We start from the raw sequence: 15376 nt of genomic DNA, 5'->3' as shown, positions 1-15376 counted from the left end.
ACTGAGGACCTTAGGAATCATTGCTGTGTATGTTTTCTGGATCTGCTACATATTTCAAATTATTTGTATATATACTGCACTGGACATGTATAATTTAAAAAATGTATAATAAAAAGTATGTTAAAAAAAAAAAAAAAAATCATAAATTATTGTTTAACTCAAAATGTAAAAAAGAAAAAAAAAAATCAGCTGTTGGGCTTAGATCACTAAAATCGACTGGATGTTTTTACATCATGGTAAACAACTTGTATGCAAAGTTTGAAGTTAATTAGACAAAGTATGACAAAATTATGATTTATTTGGATATGATTTCATATTTGGAAAAAAACAGAGTGACAGACTTCTCCAGACACCAGGTGTTACAGTGTATGTTTTTCTTTGTCCTGTCGAAAGGCATTTGATCCTACAATTTCACTGTCCTAGAACAAACCAGTGATTTTAATGTTTTTTTTTTTAATGAGTAGGTACCAGAAATCGAGAGCTCCCATTCAATGGCGGAGGATGGCGGCTACATTCAAGTTATGACCACAATCCACAACACAGTCAATAAGGACCGTTATGACAATAATGTGTGCAGATTTTTAGATATACTGAGTGGACATGTAGTAAAGTATGTGCTTCAGTTTACAAAAGTATTGACACGTGGTCTTTTCATAACCATATATTGATAAATGATTCAATTGATCCTGATATGAGGCATGGAAATGCTATATTTTATTTTAAACTAACATTTTATTGTTAAAAGAGCAAAAGAATATCACATTTCTACCACTTTTAAACACACCTGGTATATTAAAATTCTGGGAAATTTCCCTCCACTTTTGTCCCTTTTTATTGATGTCCCGATAGGCCTGCAGTCTCATCCCACAGCTCCTCACACAGACTCACAGCCAAGATCATTCTTTCTTCCATGTTGATCGTCTCTGATCTACAACCTGCAAGTTTTTTTCACTCTCCACCACCTTCTATCCCATTGGACACCGCCGAGATGTCGTCACAGGGTGCACGGTGAAATTAAAACATTTTCAATTCGCCCCGGCGGCATGCGCCGCGCCGAGCTCGGCGACAGCACAACACAATGAATGGGAAAGAGCCCTCTATGTGAAAGCCCCTTAAGAATGAGATGTACCTGCTGTACTCTACTGCCCTTACTTTTTAACAACTTGTGCTTTTTATTATTTTACCTCTTTTCTTATCATTTTTAATTTCATTTTATTTGTTATTTACTGTTTAATTTTGTCTTGCCGCTTTTAATGTTGATGTAAAGCACTTTGAATTACCTTGTGTTGAATTATGCTGTACAAATAAACGTACCTTTTATTGTGTAAAACAGGGGTCTCTTGGATATGAACCTGTGTCTCTATGAGACTAACCGGTATATATGTATAATATATGTACGTATGTATAAATAAACAGCGCTGGGCTGCCCTGAGAGTGCTCTGGTATGGGAGCGGGACGCGTGGACGCTTCAGCGTCATAGAATAGAATAGAAGACTTTATTTATCCCCCAGAGGAGAAATTCAGTCGTGCAGCAGCCAAAACACACACACACTTTATACAAAAAATTTAAAATAGAAATAACCAATAAGTGGTTAAATAATAAAAAGAGCAATATAAAAAGTAGAAAAGGAGTATGTACAAGAGAGAAAAAAAAATAGTAAACCCCAAAAAAAAAAAAAAAAAAAAAAAAAGGAAAATGGATAATATTTCATACGTCATACGTCCTTTCACACTAGAGAATTCTCCAATAAGACCTGAATAGTGGCTAAGTTGGCAACGCTGCTTGAGTATGTGCGTTCAGCCGTAAGCAACAGACCTCATCCCGCTTCTTGGAGCCAAGGAAATGTCGAGCCACGTGTTCAGGCAGCATGTTGGTAACCAGAGCTTCGTTCCAGCGCCTCATCTCGTACACCTTCTCCTTCTGCTCATGCACCTCGATCTTCCACAGGAAGAGAGTGCGGGCCAGCTTCTCCACCTTCACGCAGACACATCAGTTAGTGAGGAGGCCCAAACATAACGCAGGATTACGTTAAAATAAAACTGTGAAATTCATTTCAATATAATAAGAAATATTTTGTCACCATACAATTGAATAATCAGTCATCAGCAGTTAGTACCTCCTTTTTTAATCCTAACGTTTAGTCTCAATGTTTTTGTGTGAAAATATAAAGATGTTCAAATTCATAACTTGATTTGAGTCTCTTCAAAGATTTTCACAGGTTTATTATTGTGGGCAGGAAGGATCTCCTGTAGAGGTCTGAACACCAGGAATATTTGTCTTATTTTTAGTTAAAATGTCTCATTCTTAGTCAAAAAATCTCATTACACTTAAAATAAGTCATTACAAGAAAAATAATTTGTTATTTGACAATTTTCACCTGTTTCAAGTAAATTTTCACTCAAATTCATCTTCTCATTACAAGCAAAACAATCTTGTTCCACTGGCAGATTTTTCTACTTATTTTAAGTGAAAATCTACTTGAAACAGGTGAAAATTGTAGTTCTTTTTTTCCAGTGATGAGTCTTGTTTTAAGTTTAATGAGATTTCTTTTACCAAAAATGAGACATTTTAACTAGAAATAAGACAAATATCCTTGTTAAGATTTGGAGTTTTTGCAGTGAAGGATCTCCTGTAGGTCTGAAGATTGTCCTTGGCAGTTTTCAGGATTCAGTATGAATCTTTTCTTATATTGTCCAGACAGTGATGAAGTCAGACAGGATTTCCTGAGAGTTCCTGTTGCTGAAACTGGACCTTCAAGCTGCTGCATCGTGGGGGGGAATTCAGTTCTATGCAACAATTTTTATTTCTTTTTGCTTCCTTTTTGTTAAGGAAATTACGGCTACGACAGTGAAAAGGAGTATGTCGTCATTGTTTATCTTAGATTAAATATGTCTGATACTCAGAGCCAATACGATCATAGGACAGGTGAACTTACATGTCTGGAGAAGTAGTAGAAGCTGACCATCATAACGAAGATCATGGTGGTCATGGTGAACTTGGAGGGAACCAGGTTTAAACTGTCAAGAACAACAGTGACATCACATTTCTGCGGCAGATGAAGTCAACCCTTTGCTAAACAGCCGTCTGACTCTACAATGAATTATAATGAATAATATCTTTATCTATCTGTTGTTCAAGTTAAGTTGGTCTTTGGCAGGTTAAAGCGGAGATGTCCCTGTTTGTCTGGTGTGCTGCATGTTGAGATTGTGTAAGGATTCAGTCTTAGATCTTAGTATAATCGAGCCTGGTACCAGAGCACTCAATAAAAGAACAAGTCTGCGTCATGTCAGAAGTTAATGCTGGATTCACACTGAAAGTGTCAAAAATCGCCTGTGGACGCCTGCAGTGGGCGGGGCTTAAAGCTGCAGAACTGGAGGGAACAAAGTGCATATAGTCTACACATATCTATATATAGCTGCACATCTTCAGTTTCCTATTTCACCATGGATCACACTTTGGGAATCTTTATATCTTTATATTTCAGCATTATTTCCACGTAGATAAGAGAGAGTTTGATGCTCCTTAACAGGTTGGTCCTGGATCAACATCAACCGCACTGCAAAAAAAAAATCTAAATCTTAACAAGAATATTTGTCTTATTTCTAGTTAAAATGTCTCATTTTTAGTCAAAAGAAAATATCACTACACTTAAAACAAGAGTAATTACTAGAAAAAACAACCATTTTCACCTGTTTCAAGTAGATTTTCACTTGTAATAAGTAGAAAAATCTGCCATTGGAACAAGATTTTTTTTGCTTGTAATGAGAAGATAAATCTTGTCCCACTGGCAGATTTTTCTACTTATTACAAGTGAAAATTTACTTGAAACAGGTGAAAATGGTCAAATAAGTTATTTTTCTGGTAATGAGTCTTGTTTTAAGTGTAATGACATTTTCTGACTAAAAATGAGACATTTTAACTAGAAATAAGACAAATGGCAACCGGACGCCTGTGACGCTTGCGGTGCTTTCAGTGTGAATCCAGGGTCAGTCTGTGATGAGAGGACTGGAAAACGGTCCAGGAGGTGCCGGCTCTAATCACCTGTACTCCTGGAAGCGGGCCACGTCGTAGCGGTCGAAGACGTCTCTCCAACTGCAGATGTTGACGATCCCGGTGGTGGCGGTGATGAGCAGCATCAGCGTGAGCTTGACCATGTGGCTGACCTGCACCAGCATGGTGGCGGCCATCAGGGCCAGCACCGCCGCGTAGCTGTAGTATTTGGGGTTGTGGAGACAGCCTTCGGGGCCGGAGGAAGAAGAGGAGGGAGCCCCGGTGCTGCCACCCGCATCTGAAGCTGCAGGCCGACAGCTCAGCTGAAGATCAGACACATGTGTGTCACTTCCAAACCCGTCAGCTCCAGCAACCACAGCACTCTTTTCATTTGATTTATATAGCGTCTATTACAACAGTTGTCTCCAGGATGTTTCCAGGGACAAGAACACTATCCCCGATCAATTACTACCAGGGCTGTCAAAGTGAATAATTGAGTTAATAACGCGTTAACTTAACGTCCTCTTAACGACAACAATTTATTTAACGCACGATTAACGCGCAGGATAAAAAACTAAAAACGCGCTATATTCTATAATTTCTGGCAATCGACGGCACCCATAGCTTTAGGAAAAGTATGGTGAATTACTGCAGGAACTTTTTTGAAAAGCGAGGAAAGATAGAGAATGAAAAGTTCACTTTCAAAAACATGCAGATGGTTCGCTGGGCAAGACTAAAGTTATTTGCATTTACTGACGTCGAGTCTTAAATACCACTGGCAGCCAAATACACGACTGATGCAGTTTGTTTGCAGTTTGCAATTTATTTTTTGTATCCCCGTTTTGATCCCACTTAGGAGAAGGGGATATTTTTTGAGCCTTTTATTTTCCTCTATATGAGGTTAGACATAATTACCTGGAAAATTTAACTGACCAATGCACTTCTTGTACAATGTTTGTGACGCGTATGGTTCATTGTTTTACATTGAGCTGCTTAAAAAACAAGGAATCTTAAGTTAGTCTTTACAAGTGTAAAGTTGGGGACTACATTGTGTTTGTATTTATGAAGGAATGAAGGAAAAGCTTTTTTTGTGGAAAGTTGAATAAACATTGGCATAAAGCAGCATATTTGCCCTTTGTCATGTTGTTAACAGTATTAAAAACATTAAAAAAATAATACCTTACGGTGATTTAGAACAGCAAAAAATGTGCGAATAAATGTGCGATTAATATGCGATTAATCACGAGTTAACTATGGACAACATGCGATTAATCACGATTAAAAAAATGAATCGACAGCCCTAATGATTACATAAACAACGTCAGTGAAACACTCCCCTTTGGGAGGTAAGAAGCCTTGGTCTGGACCTGGATTATAAGGGGGTCCAGGTACAGACCCCCCCCCCCCCCGGTGCTCACCATGTCCACGATGTTGGCGATGCTGACGATGAAGATGGCCGCCATGGCCCAGGTGTTCCGAGCCCAGCGGGTGTGGTCGATCCAGGTGGAGAACGACACCAGCTTCTTTGGATAAACCTGACATCAAATGATAAGAAAATCACTTTATCATAACTTCCTTTTTTATCATGACAGAAAGCTGGAAGCGGGAGGCGTTTATGCGTACTGAACACGTCAAAGCTGTGATGGCTGATTACCAGCTTTCCCTCCCGACATGGAGCAGAGGCTTTAATCAGTGTTGAAGGAGGTTTGAGTGTTAAAAGGTGTCAGTGACTTACAGTAAATAGTCCAGACTGAAGGTGCATCTCCACTTAGAGCTCTGTGGCCACTTACCACTGACGTCCTTCTTTTTATTACAAGTTGTCTACGTTATCTTTAAAACCATAGCCAATGTCTCCATTTATCATTTATCAGCAGGGAAAACATGCAAGGTGGGCGTGGTTACCAACAGTTAGGAGACAAAGCTGGCACAATTATTGGCAAATAGCCTGTGTACCGTACTTTTTTACATGGCTTTGGAGCTTTTTTTTTTTTTTTTTTTTTTGTTAAGTACATATTTGGTTTCACCGCCTGACATTTGATGGGTAGTAAAATGCAAATTCAGTAGTAAAAAACCTTTTAAATGTTAAAACACAACCCTTTGTCACCGGTCCTGTTCATAATTTTTATGGACAGGATTTCTAGGCGCAGCCAGAGGGGATCCGGTTTGGGAACCTCACAATTTCATCTCTGCTTTTTGCAGATGATGTTGTCCTGTTGGCTTCATCGGACCGGGACCTTCAGCATGTGCTGGGGCGGTTTGAGGCCGAGTGCGACGCGGCAGGGATGAGAATCAGCACCTCCAAAACCGAGGCCATGGTTCTCCACCGGGAAAGGGTGGCATGCCTTCTCCGGGTGGGTGGAGAAGTCCTGCCTCAGGTGGAGGAGTTCAAGTATCTCGGGATCTTGTTCACGAGTGAGGGAAAGATGGAGCGTGAGATTGACAGACGGATCGGTGCAGCGTCCGCAGTAATGCGGTCGATGTACTGGACCGTCGTGGTGAAGAAGGAGCTGAGTCGAAAGGCGATTTACCGGTCAATCTACGCACCTACCCTCACCTATGGTCATGAACTTTGGGTAGTGACCGAAAGGACAAGATCATGGATACAAGCGGCCGAGATGAGTTTCCTCCGCAGGGTGGCTGGACGCTCCTTTAGAGATGAGTTTCCTCCGCAGGGTGGCTGGACGCTCCCTTAGAGATGAGTTTCCTCCGCAGGGCGGCTGGACGCTCCTTTAGAGATGAGTTTCCTCCGCAGGGTGGCTGGACGCTCCTTTAGAGATAGGGTGAGGAGTTCAGTCACCCAGGAGGAGCTCGGAGTCGAGCCGCTGCTCCTTCACATTGAGAGGAGTCAGCTGAGGGGGCTTGGGCATCTGTACCGGATCCTCCTGGATCCTCCCTAGGGAGGTGTTCCAGGCATGTCCCACTGGGAGGAGACCCAGGACACGCTGGAGGGACTATAGATTGAGTTATGGTTCTGCATAAAAAAACAACGCCGTGCCTACAGCGTGTGGTACGCGTCGACGCAGACCACACGCCGTCACCGACGCCGTCACTGACGCCGTCACTGACGCCACCTCCCGAAATTTGTAACTACGCGTCGAGGCGACGCAGACCACACGCAGACGGAGAGGGCTGTGATTGGTTCGCTTGGTAGCAACGCATTTCCGGTTTCCGGTTTGAAGCAGTCGTGAACTTTCAGCGCTCTTTTCTTCGTGTATGTGTCATTTTTTTTGTTTTGGTTTTTAGCACAATAGTTGTCCTTATCTCTTTGATTCACTGTGACCGGAAAAAGTCGGATAAACCATTCAGAAAAAGATCGCAAACTAGCGGGGGGTACTGCATCACGGAGAAATGGAGTGACGGAGAAGTCCGAAGGTTCACGACGGCGTCACGGAGATGGCGTAGACACGGCGTTGGTTTGACGCAGAACCATAATTCAGGTTTATGTCTCTCGGCTGGCCTGGGAACGCCTCGGACTCCTCCCTGAGGAGCTGGAGGAAGAGATGGAGGAAGAGCTGGAGGAAGAGCTGGAGGAAGAGCTGGAGGAAGTGTCTGGAGGAAGTGTCTGGAGGAAGTGTCTGGAGGAAGTGTCTGGAGGAAGTGTCTGGAGGAAGTGTCTGGAGGAAGTGTCTGGAGGAAATGTCTTGAGGAAGAGCTGGAGGAAGAGCTGGAGGAAGAGCTGGAGGAAGAGCTGGAGGAAGAGCTGGAGGAAGAGCTGGAGGAAGTGTCTGGAGGAAGAGCTGGAGGAAGTGTCTGGAGGAAGAGCTGGAGGAAGAGATGGAGGAAGAGCTGGAGGAAGAGCTGGAGGAAGAAATGGAGGAAGAGCTGGAGGAAGAGCTGGAAGAAGACCTGGAGGAAGAGCTGGAGGAAGAGCTGGAGGAAGAGATGGAGGAAGAGCTGGAGGAAGAGCTGGAGGAAGAGCTGGAGGAAGAGATGGAGGAAGAAATGGAGGAAGAGATGGAGGAAGAGCTGGAAGAAGACCTGGAGGAAGAGCTGGAGGAAGAGCTGGTGGAAGTGTCTGGGGTGAAGGAAGTCTGGGCATCTCTGTTGAGACTGCTGCCCCGCGACCCGGGAACGGATAAGCGGTGGAAAATGGATGGATGGAACACATGACTTTTTAAAAGAAACTCTCCCTAACTTCATAAAAATGTGTTCATCAACTTTTAAGGAATACTTAACAAATACGTATCTCAAGACCTTTTGTTGTCAATGTCCTGATTTCGAGTTCAAATGCTTCTCAGTCAGACCTGGAGCACGGGCTGGGTAACGGCTCTGATGGACCGTTAGCACACACAAACCAGTGTCCAACAGTGGGGTGGAGGCGTGGACCTGATCCCACTCGGACACGTGGACCTGATCCCACTAGGACACGTGTCCATCACTGTGGCAAAGGCACATTGGGCTCACCGGGGTGGCTGGTGTGATACTGGCAGCCTGCCGAGCCCCCAGCACCATCTATGTTCTCAGAGCAGATTGACTGACCTGACCCGCGTGGTGGCAGCTCCAGTCAATACCTGCCCTCTGGCTGGACATCAATACAGAACATTTCCATCACACAGCGGGATCTGAACTGCTGCTGCCAAGCAAACATGAACATGAGTCTGAACACCACGCCGGCATTCAGCACCAGCATCATGAAGATGGAGGTATGCATCCACCCATGAGTGTCCTCCTGGAGAGGAAACCTGTCCATCGGAACTGCTCTTATCTCACTCCCACCATTTATGGCACTATCCCACTAGCACCTACTCAGCCCGACTGGCATCGGTTTGGTTCTTTTCCACTAGGGGTCTAACGTGTCGAGTAGATACTTTTCTGTAACTATTCTGCCGAGGTTCTAAGCTGCTGAGTCGGCTGTATCTGACATCATCACACTACAGACCACCGATTGTTCGGGGGGTTGGAGTCAGACGTCTGAGTTAGGAGGAGGAAATCAGAGAAAGAGACTCTGACGGATTCTTGTTCATTTTATTCAACCAGCAACGGCAGCACAAATCTGTTTCATGATCCAACTCTGAGGGTCAGATGTTCATAAACCTGGTGCTGAGGAGAGAATTAAAAAGATCTAGACGGAGATAAGGAACGACCAGATCTACCAGGAACTCTGTCACTTCATAGCTGCTCACGACTCCAGCTGACTTTTCAGCAGCACCGAGACAAACTAACAAAATAAAGCGTTGCTGCTTGAAGCTTCTCTCTCTCTCATTTTTTAACTTGATATCAAACACAAGCCACACAAATCCAGCAGCACATCTATCATCTCCTCCAGGTTCTACATCTTTATTGTTGTTATCTTCTTCATTTAGATACACAATCAAATACGTCACAGCAGCTTCACTCCAACCTCCTACTTCTGCTCCAGGTGCTGAATTGTTATACAGGACTGTCTCAGAAAATTAGAATATTGTGATTTTCTGTAATGCAATTACAAAAATGTCATACATTCTGGATTAATTACAAATCAACTGAAATATTGCAGCCTTTTATTATTTTAATATTGCTGATCATGGCTTAGAGCTTAAGAAAACTCAAATATCCTATCTCAAAAAATTAGAATATTCTGGGAATCTTCATCTTAAGCTGTAAACCATAATCAGCAATATTAAAATAATAAAAGGCTTGCAATATTTTAGTTGATTTGTAATTAATCCAGAATGTATGTTTTTTTTTTTTTTTTTTTAAATTGCATTACAGAAAATAAAGAACTTTATCACAATATTCTACTTTTCTGAGACAGTCCTGTAGAAAAGAAATCAGGCCGAGTTGAGTGGAGCCGAGTAGGTGCTGGTGGAAAAGCGCCATTAGAATCCCCAGTAGGTGTGTCTGGAGAAACAGCTGCTGACACACCTCTCCAGCAGGTTCCTGTTTGTAACTTGGAATCAAAGCTAACAGACGGTATGTTCTTTGTGAATCCAGCAGGTGAAACTACAAGTGGGCGTCTGAGACTCACTCTGGGGAAGATGGCAGCCAGAGAGCAGACGGTCAGGACGAGCAGCAGCACCTCTCCCACTGCGAAGGTGACGTAATTAGCAATGAGCCTGTTGGGAAACCCAGCAGAAGAGCAGTGGTCAGTGTCCAGCCCCCTCTAGTCCTGCAGGGAGCAGCGTGGGTGGTGCTGAGGGACTGACCAGGGGTCGATCAGCACCTCCATGACCGCGGTGAAGAGCAGCACCACGCAGGAGCAGCAGAAGGCAGCTCCGCTCTGCTTCTCCTTCTCCACCGAGTAGCGGGTCTCCAGCTCCGGGTCCACAAACCTCAGGGACAGTTTGTTGGTGTGCTTCCCCTTCAGCCTGTGGAAACACACCGGACTTAGGCAAGGCAAGTTGATTTGTATAGCACAATTCAACACAAGGTGATTCAAAGTGCTTTACATCACCATTAAAAGCAGCAAGACACAATTAAACAATAAATAACAAATAAAAAGTATAAAATATTTGTCTTATTTCTAGTTACAGTTTTTATCTCATTTTTAGTCAAAAAAATCTCATTACACTTAAAACAAGACTCATCACTGGAAAAAAACAACAATTTTCACCTGTTTCAAGTAGATTTTCACTTAAAATAAGTAGAAAAATCTGCATGTGGAACAAGATTTTTTTGCATGTAATAAGAAGATAAATCTTGTCCCACTGGCAGATTTTTCTACTTATTTCAAGTGAAAATTTACTTGAAACAGGTGAAAATTGTCAAAGAAGTTATTTTTCTGGTAATGACTCTTGTTTTAAGTGTAATGAGATTTTTGACAAAAAAATTAGACATTTTAACTAGAAATAAGACAAATATTCCTGGTAAGATTTTGAGTTTTTGCAGTGTATGGTCAAAACGTACAAAGACCGGGTCAAATACAGTATTACAAAAATAATCTGTAACAATTCGTATGGTGAATTAAACCAATTTGACAATTCTATGCCACAATGCCTGTTTCCAGGTCTTCCAAGTGTTATTTCACACAACTGACAACTTAGCTTATCTGTCATGTGGACATGCACTATCCTGAAACTGCACGTGTACAGAGGTGCACGCAACACATGATTTCAATATCAAAAATAATAATAATAATTAGATACTTTATTAAGACACGCACACACATGCGTGGAGTCTGCATGTTCCCCCGTGCTCGTGTAGGTTCTCTCCAGCTACTCCGGCTTCCTCCCACAGTCCAAACCCTGTATCTCTGGATGGATTGATAACTCTAAAGCCCCCGTAGGTGTGTACTGTATCTGAGTGGGAATGCTTGTCTGTCCCTCCCGGATGCCCGTCAGGAAGGGCATCCGCCGTAAAATCAGGCCAAATCTATGTGCCCACATACATAGATGTGCTGGCTATGATCCCCGTGGCGACCCCTCTGCAAGAGAGATTTAATATTTGATCATTCCCCTTGGGAAAATTGGGGACTCTTATAACCCATCACCAGTTCCATTAGGAGCAGTGTGCTGCCATATTACAGGCGGGGTAAATATCTGGAGCCCTTGCGGAAGGCTGGAGGGAATTAACTTGTTTGGTCAATCACGCTACAGGTACAGAAGAGTTTTAGGGCCAGGAAGGAGAAAAATGAAAATATATTTTAGAGGAGGAAGATTTTTTTTTTCAATTAAGCACTTCGAGAAAAAAGTCAGAATGTCGGGAAAAAAGTCAAAATGTCGAGAAAAAAGTCGAAATGTCGAGATTAATGTTGAAATACAATTTTGTGAATAAAGTTGAAATGTTGAGAAAAAAGGCAAAATTTCGACTTTATTCTTGAAATAGTATTTCAACATTAATCTCGACATTTCAACTTTTTTCTCAACATTTTCGACTTTTTTCTGCAAAAAAAAAAAAAAAAAAAGAAATCTTCCCCTTTCAAATATTTTTTCTCCTGCATGGCCCTAATACTCTTCCGTACATGTGCCCACATCGATGTGCCGGTTATGATCCCCGTGGTGACCCCTCTGCAAGAGGGATTTAACATTTGATTATTGCCCTTGGGAAAATTTGGGACTCTGCTCTTAATGGAACTGGTGAAGGGTTATAAGCAAAACAACAACTAGTGATATTGGTTATTGTTTTCACTTCGGAAGGGTTTTGGATGGTGTTGCGATGGCCTCCAGTACAACTGTGACAAGCCTTGGTGTTGTTTTGTCGTTTAAACTGTATATTTATCAGGTTTGTAAAATAGCATTTTTCCATCTCCGTAATATCTCAAAAATTAGGAAAATCCTCTCGCAGAGTGATGCAGAAAAACTAGTTCATGCGTTTGTATCTTCTAGACTAGATTACTGTAATGTGTTATTAGCAGGATGTCCACGTAATTTGCTGAATAGGCTCCAGCTGATCCAAAATGCAGCAGCGCGAATGCTGACAGGAATCAGCAGGAGAGACCACGTCTCTCCAGTGTTAGAGTCGCTCCATTGGCTACCCGTAAAATTCAGAATCCAATTTAAAATGTTATTACTTGCGTATAAAGCCTAAAACGGCTTAGCTCTGCATTATTTGCAAGACCTGATAGTGCCTTATGTTCCTGGCAGAGCTCTCTGTTCAGTGCAGGTTTACTTGTAGTTCCTAGAGTATCTAAATGTAGATTTGGAGGGCGGGCGTTCTGCTATCAGGCACCATTACTTTGGAACCAACTTCCAATCTGGGTTAAGGAGGCTGACACCACCTCCACCTTTAAAACTAAACTTAAAACCTTTCTGTTTAGTAAAGCCTATAGTTAGTGTTTAGTAAACCTCTAGTTAGTCAGTGTTTAGTAAACCTCTAGTTAGTGTTCAGTAAACCTCTAGTTAGTGTTAGTAAACCTCTAGTTAGTGTTCAGTAAACCTCTAGTTAGTGTTCATTAAACCTCTAGTTAGTGTTAGTAAACCTCTAGTTAGTGTTTAGTAAACCTCTAGTTAGTGTTCATTAAACCTCTAGTTAGTGTTAGTAAACCTCTAGTTAGTGTTAGTAAACCTCTAGTTAGTGTCAGTAAACCTCTAGTTAGTGTTTAGTAAACCTCTAGTTAGTGTTCAGTAAACCTCTAGTTAGTGTTCATTAAACCTCTAGTTAGTGTTAGTAAACCTCTAGTTAGTGTTTAGTAAACCTCTAGTTAGTGTTCATTAAACCTCTAGTTAGTGTTAGTAAACCTCTAGTTAGTGTTCAGTAAACCTCTAGTTAGTGTTTAGTAAACCTCTAGTTAGTGTTCATTAAACCTCTAGTTAGTGTTAGTAAACCTCTAGTTAGTGTTAGTAAAGCTCTAGTTAGTGTCAGTAAATCTCTAGTTAGTGTTAGTAAACCTCTAGTTAGTGTTAGTAAACCTCTAGTTAGTGTCAGTAAACCTCTAGTTAGTGTCAGTAAAGCTCTAGTTAATGTTAGTAAAGCTCTAGTTAGTGTCAGTAAATCTCTAGTTAGTGTTAATAAACCTCTAGTTAGTGTTAGTAAACCTCTAGTTAGTGTTAATAAACCTCTAGTTAGTGTTAGTAAACCTCTAGTTAGTGTTAGTAAACCTCTAGTTAGTGTTAGTAAACCTCTAGTTAGTGTTAGTAAACCTCTAGTTCGTGTCAGTAAACCTCTAGTTAGTGTTAATAAACCTCTAAGTGAGGTCCCCTGATCAGAGCTGTTCTGATGGCCCACCGGCTCCAGACATGGGTAGGTATGTTTCACATACGCTTGAACGGTCTCCCTCTCCAGCAGAGCCTCATTCAGCAGCTTGTTGAGCTCCTGCTCGTTCTCCTGAGCATCAATCACCCTCTCAGCCAAGTCCCGCAGCCGCAGCCTTCTCCGGGGGTTGGGGAAGGATGGATTCACCACCTGACAACAAACATGGAGAAAGGCATAATATAATACTCTGAAAAGAGCTCAGCTTCTGTTTGCGGGCTACTCGCTCTATGTTACATTTCTGGCAACAAACATGCTACTACTGAGATCTTATACCAATGTCTCTGTGAATACTTGATTCTGATTGGCTGGCAGGTGTCCATTAAAAGTGATAACCTACACCTAGAAAACAAGTTTGGTCAAATTGCCTGAAATCTTTAATATCATTGTGCTGGATCAACTGTCAGGCGGTAACCACGGCAACGGAGATTCAGAGAAGAAGAGCCGGCTACCACAGGACGGCGACATGAGTGATTTTGTAATTTCTTTTAATTTATTTGGTGAATTTAACAATTTTGATGACTGGGATGCAGAAGAGGAGAGAAGAGGAGAGAAAAGAAACCGGAGAAACAGCACAAGGAGCTGAGCGGACTAGAATATCTCCCGTTCCTAAGTCATTACATCAACACATTTCGACTTTTTTCGCGAAATTTTGACTTTTTTCTCGTCATTTCGACTTTTTTCCTCGAAATTTCGCCATTTGCTTTATTTCTAAGGCTTATACAAGACTTTTCATTTTTTCGGCTCCAGACATATTTGTTTTTTGTGTTTTTGGTCCAATATGGCTCTTTCAACATTTTGGGTTGCCGACCCCTGGTCTAGCTGTACTAAATTCCAATTCAATTCAAAATACTTTATTTATTATTAATTCATTAACCAAGTTAACAAAAAAAACAGGTCTAGTGGAACCAAAAAGTGGTTCTATTTGTACTACTACATCAAACCTGCCAGTGTACGGTGGTTTTAAACCAGCTTCTAAAGGAGATGTATATGAGCTAGATCAGGTCTAATGGAGCTGAAGCAGGTTCTAGTGGGTGCGTTTGTTGTCGTTACCCTCGTGTCCAGGTTCTAGTGGGTGCGTTTGTTGTCGTTACCCTCGTGTCCAGGTTCTAGTGGGTGTGTTTGTTGGTGTTACCCTCGTGTCCAGGTTCTAGTGGGTGCGTTTGTTGTCGTTACCCTCGTGTCCAGGTTCTAGTGGGTGCGTTTGTTGTCGTTACCCTCGTGTCCAGGTTCTAGTGGGTGTGTTTGTTGGCGTTACCCTCGTGTCCAGGTTCTAGTGGGTGTTTGTTGGCGTTACCCTCATGTCCAGGTTCTAGTGGGTGTGTTTGTTGTTGTTACCCTCGTGTCCAGGTTCTAGTGGGTGTGTTTGTTGGCGTTACCCTCGTGTCCAGGTTCTAGTGGGTGCGTTTGTTGTCGTTACCCTCGTGTCCAGGTTCTAGTGGGTGCGTTTGTTGTCGTTACCCTCGTGTCCAGGTTCTAGTGGGTGTGTTTGTTGGCGTTACCCTCGTGTCCAGGTTCTAGTGGGTGTGTTTGTTGGCGTTACCCTCGTGTCCAGGTTCTAGTGGGTGTGTTTGTTGGCGTTACCCTCGTGTCCAGGTTCTAGTGGGTGTGTTTGTTGGCGTTACCCTCGTGTCCAGGTTCTAGTGGGTGTGTTTGTTGTCGTTACCCTCGGGTCCAGGTTCTAGTGGGTGTGTTTGTTGGCGTTACCCTCGGGTCCAGGTTCTAGTGGGTGTGTTTGTTGGCGTTACCCTCGTGTCCAGGTTCTAGTGGGTGTGTTTG

The 15376-nt window shown here is 42.4% G+C and overlaps 1 protein-coding gene across 1 annotated transcript in view; it reads right to left on the bottom strand.

Moving 5' to 3' along the window:
- LOC133424414 (adenylate cyclase type 3-like) overlaps positions 1–15376 on the bottom strand; it is a 59903-nt gene that overhangs the window by 15406 nt on the left and 29121 nt on the right. The window contains exons 10-16 of the mRNA XM_061715008.1: positions 13608–13750; positions 10117–10278; positions 9939–10026; positions 5410–5526; positions 4043–4314; positions 2937–3018; positions 1817–1975 (exon numbers count right to left, since the gene is read on the bottom strand). Coding sequence (XP_061570992.1) covers positions 1817–1975; positions 2937–3018; positions 4043–4314; positions 5410–5526; positions 9939–10026; positions 10117–10278; positions 13608–13750 — 1023 coding nt within the window. The remainder of the gene's footprint in view (positions 1–1816; positions 1976–2936; positions 3019–4042; positions 4315–5409; positions 5527–9938; positions 10027–10116; positions 10279–13607; positions 13751–15376) is intronic.

The sequence above is a fragment of the Cololabis saira genome, chromosome 3 (genome assembly GCF_033807715.1).
Source record: "Cololabis saira isolate AMF1-May2022 chromosome 3, fColSai1.1, whole genome shotgun sequence".
NCBI classification, from domain to species: Eukaryota; Metazoa; Chordata; class Actinopteri; order Beloniformes; family Belonidae; genus Cololabis; species Cololabis saira.
The sequence above is the reverse complement of the archived record's forward strand: the minus strand, read 5'-3'. Positions and strand labels throughout refer to the sequence as shown.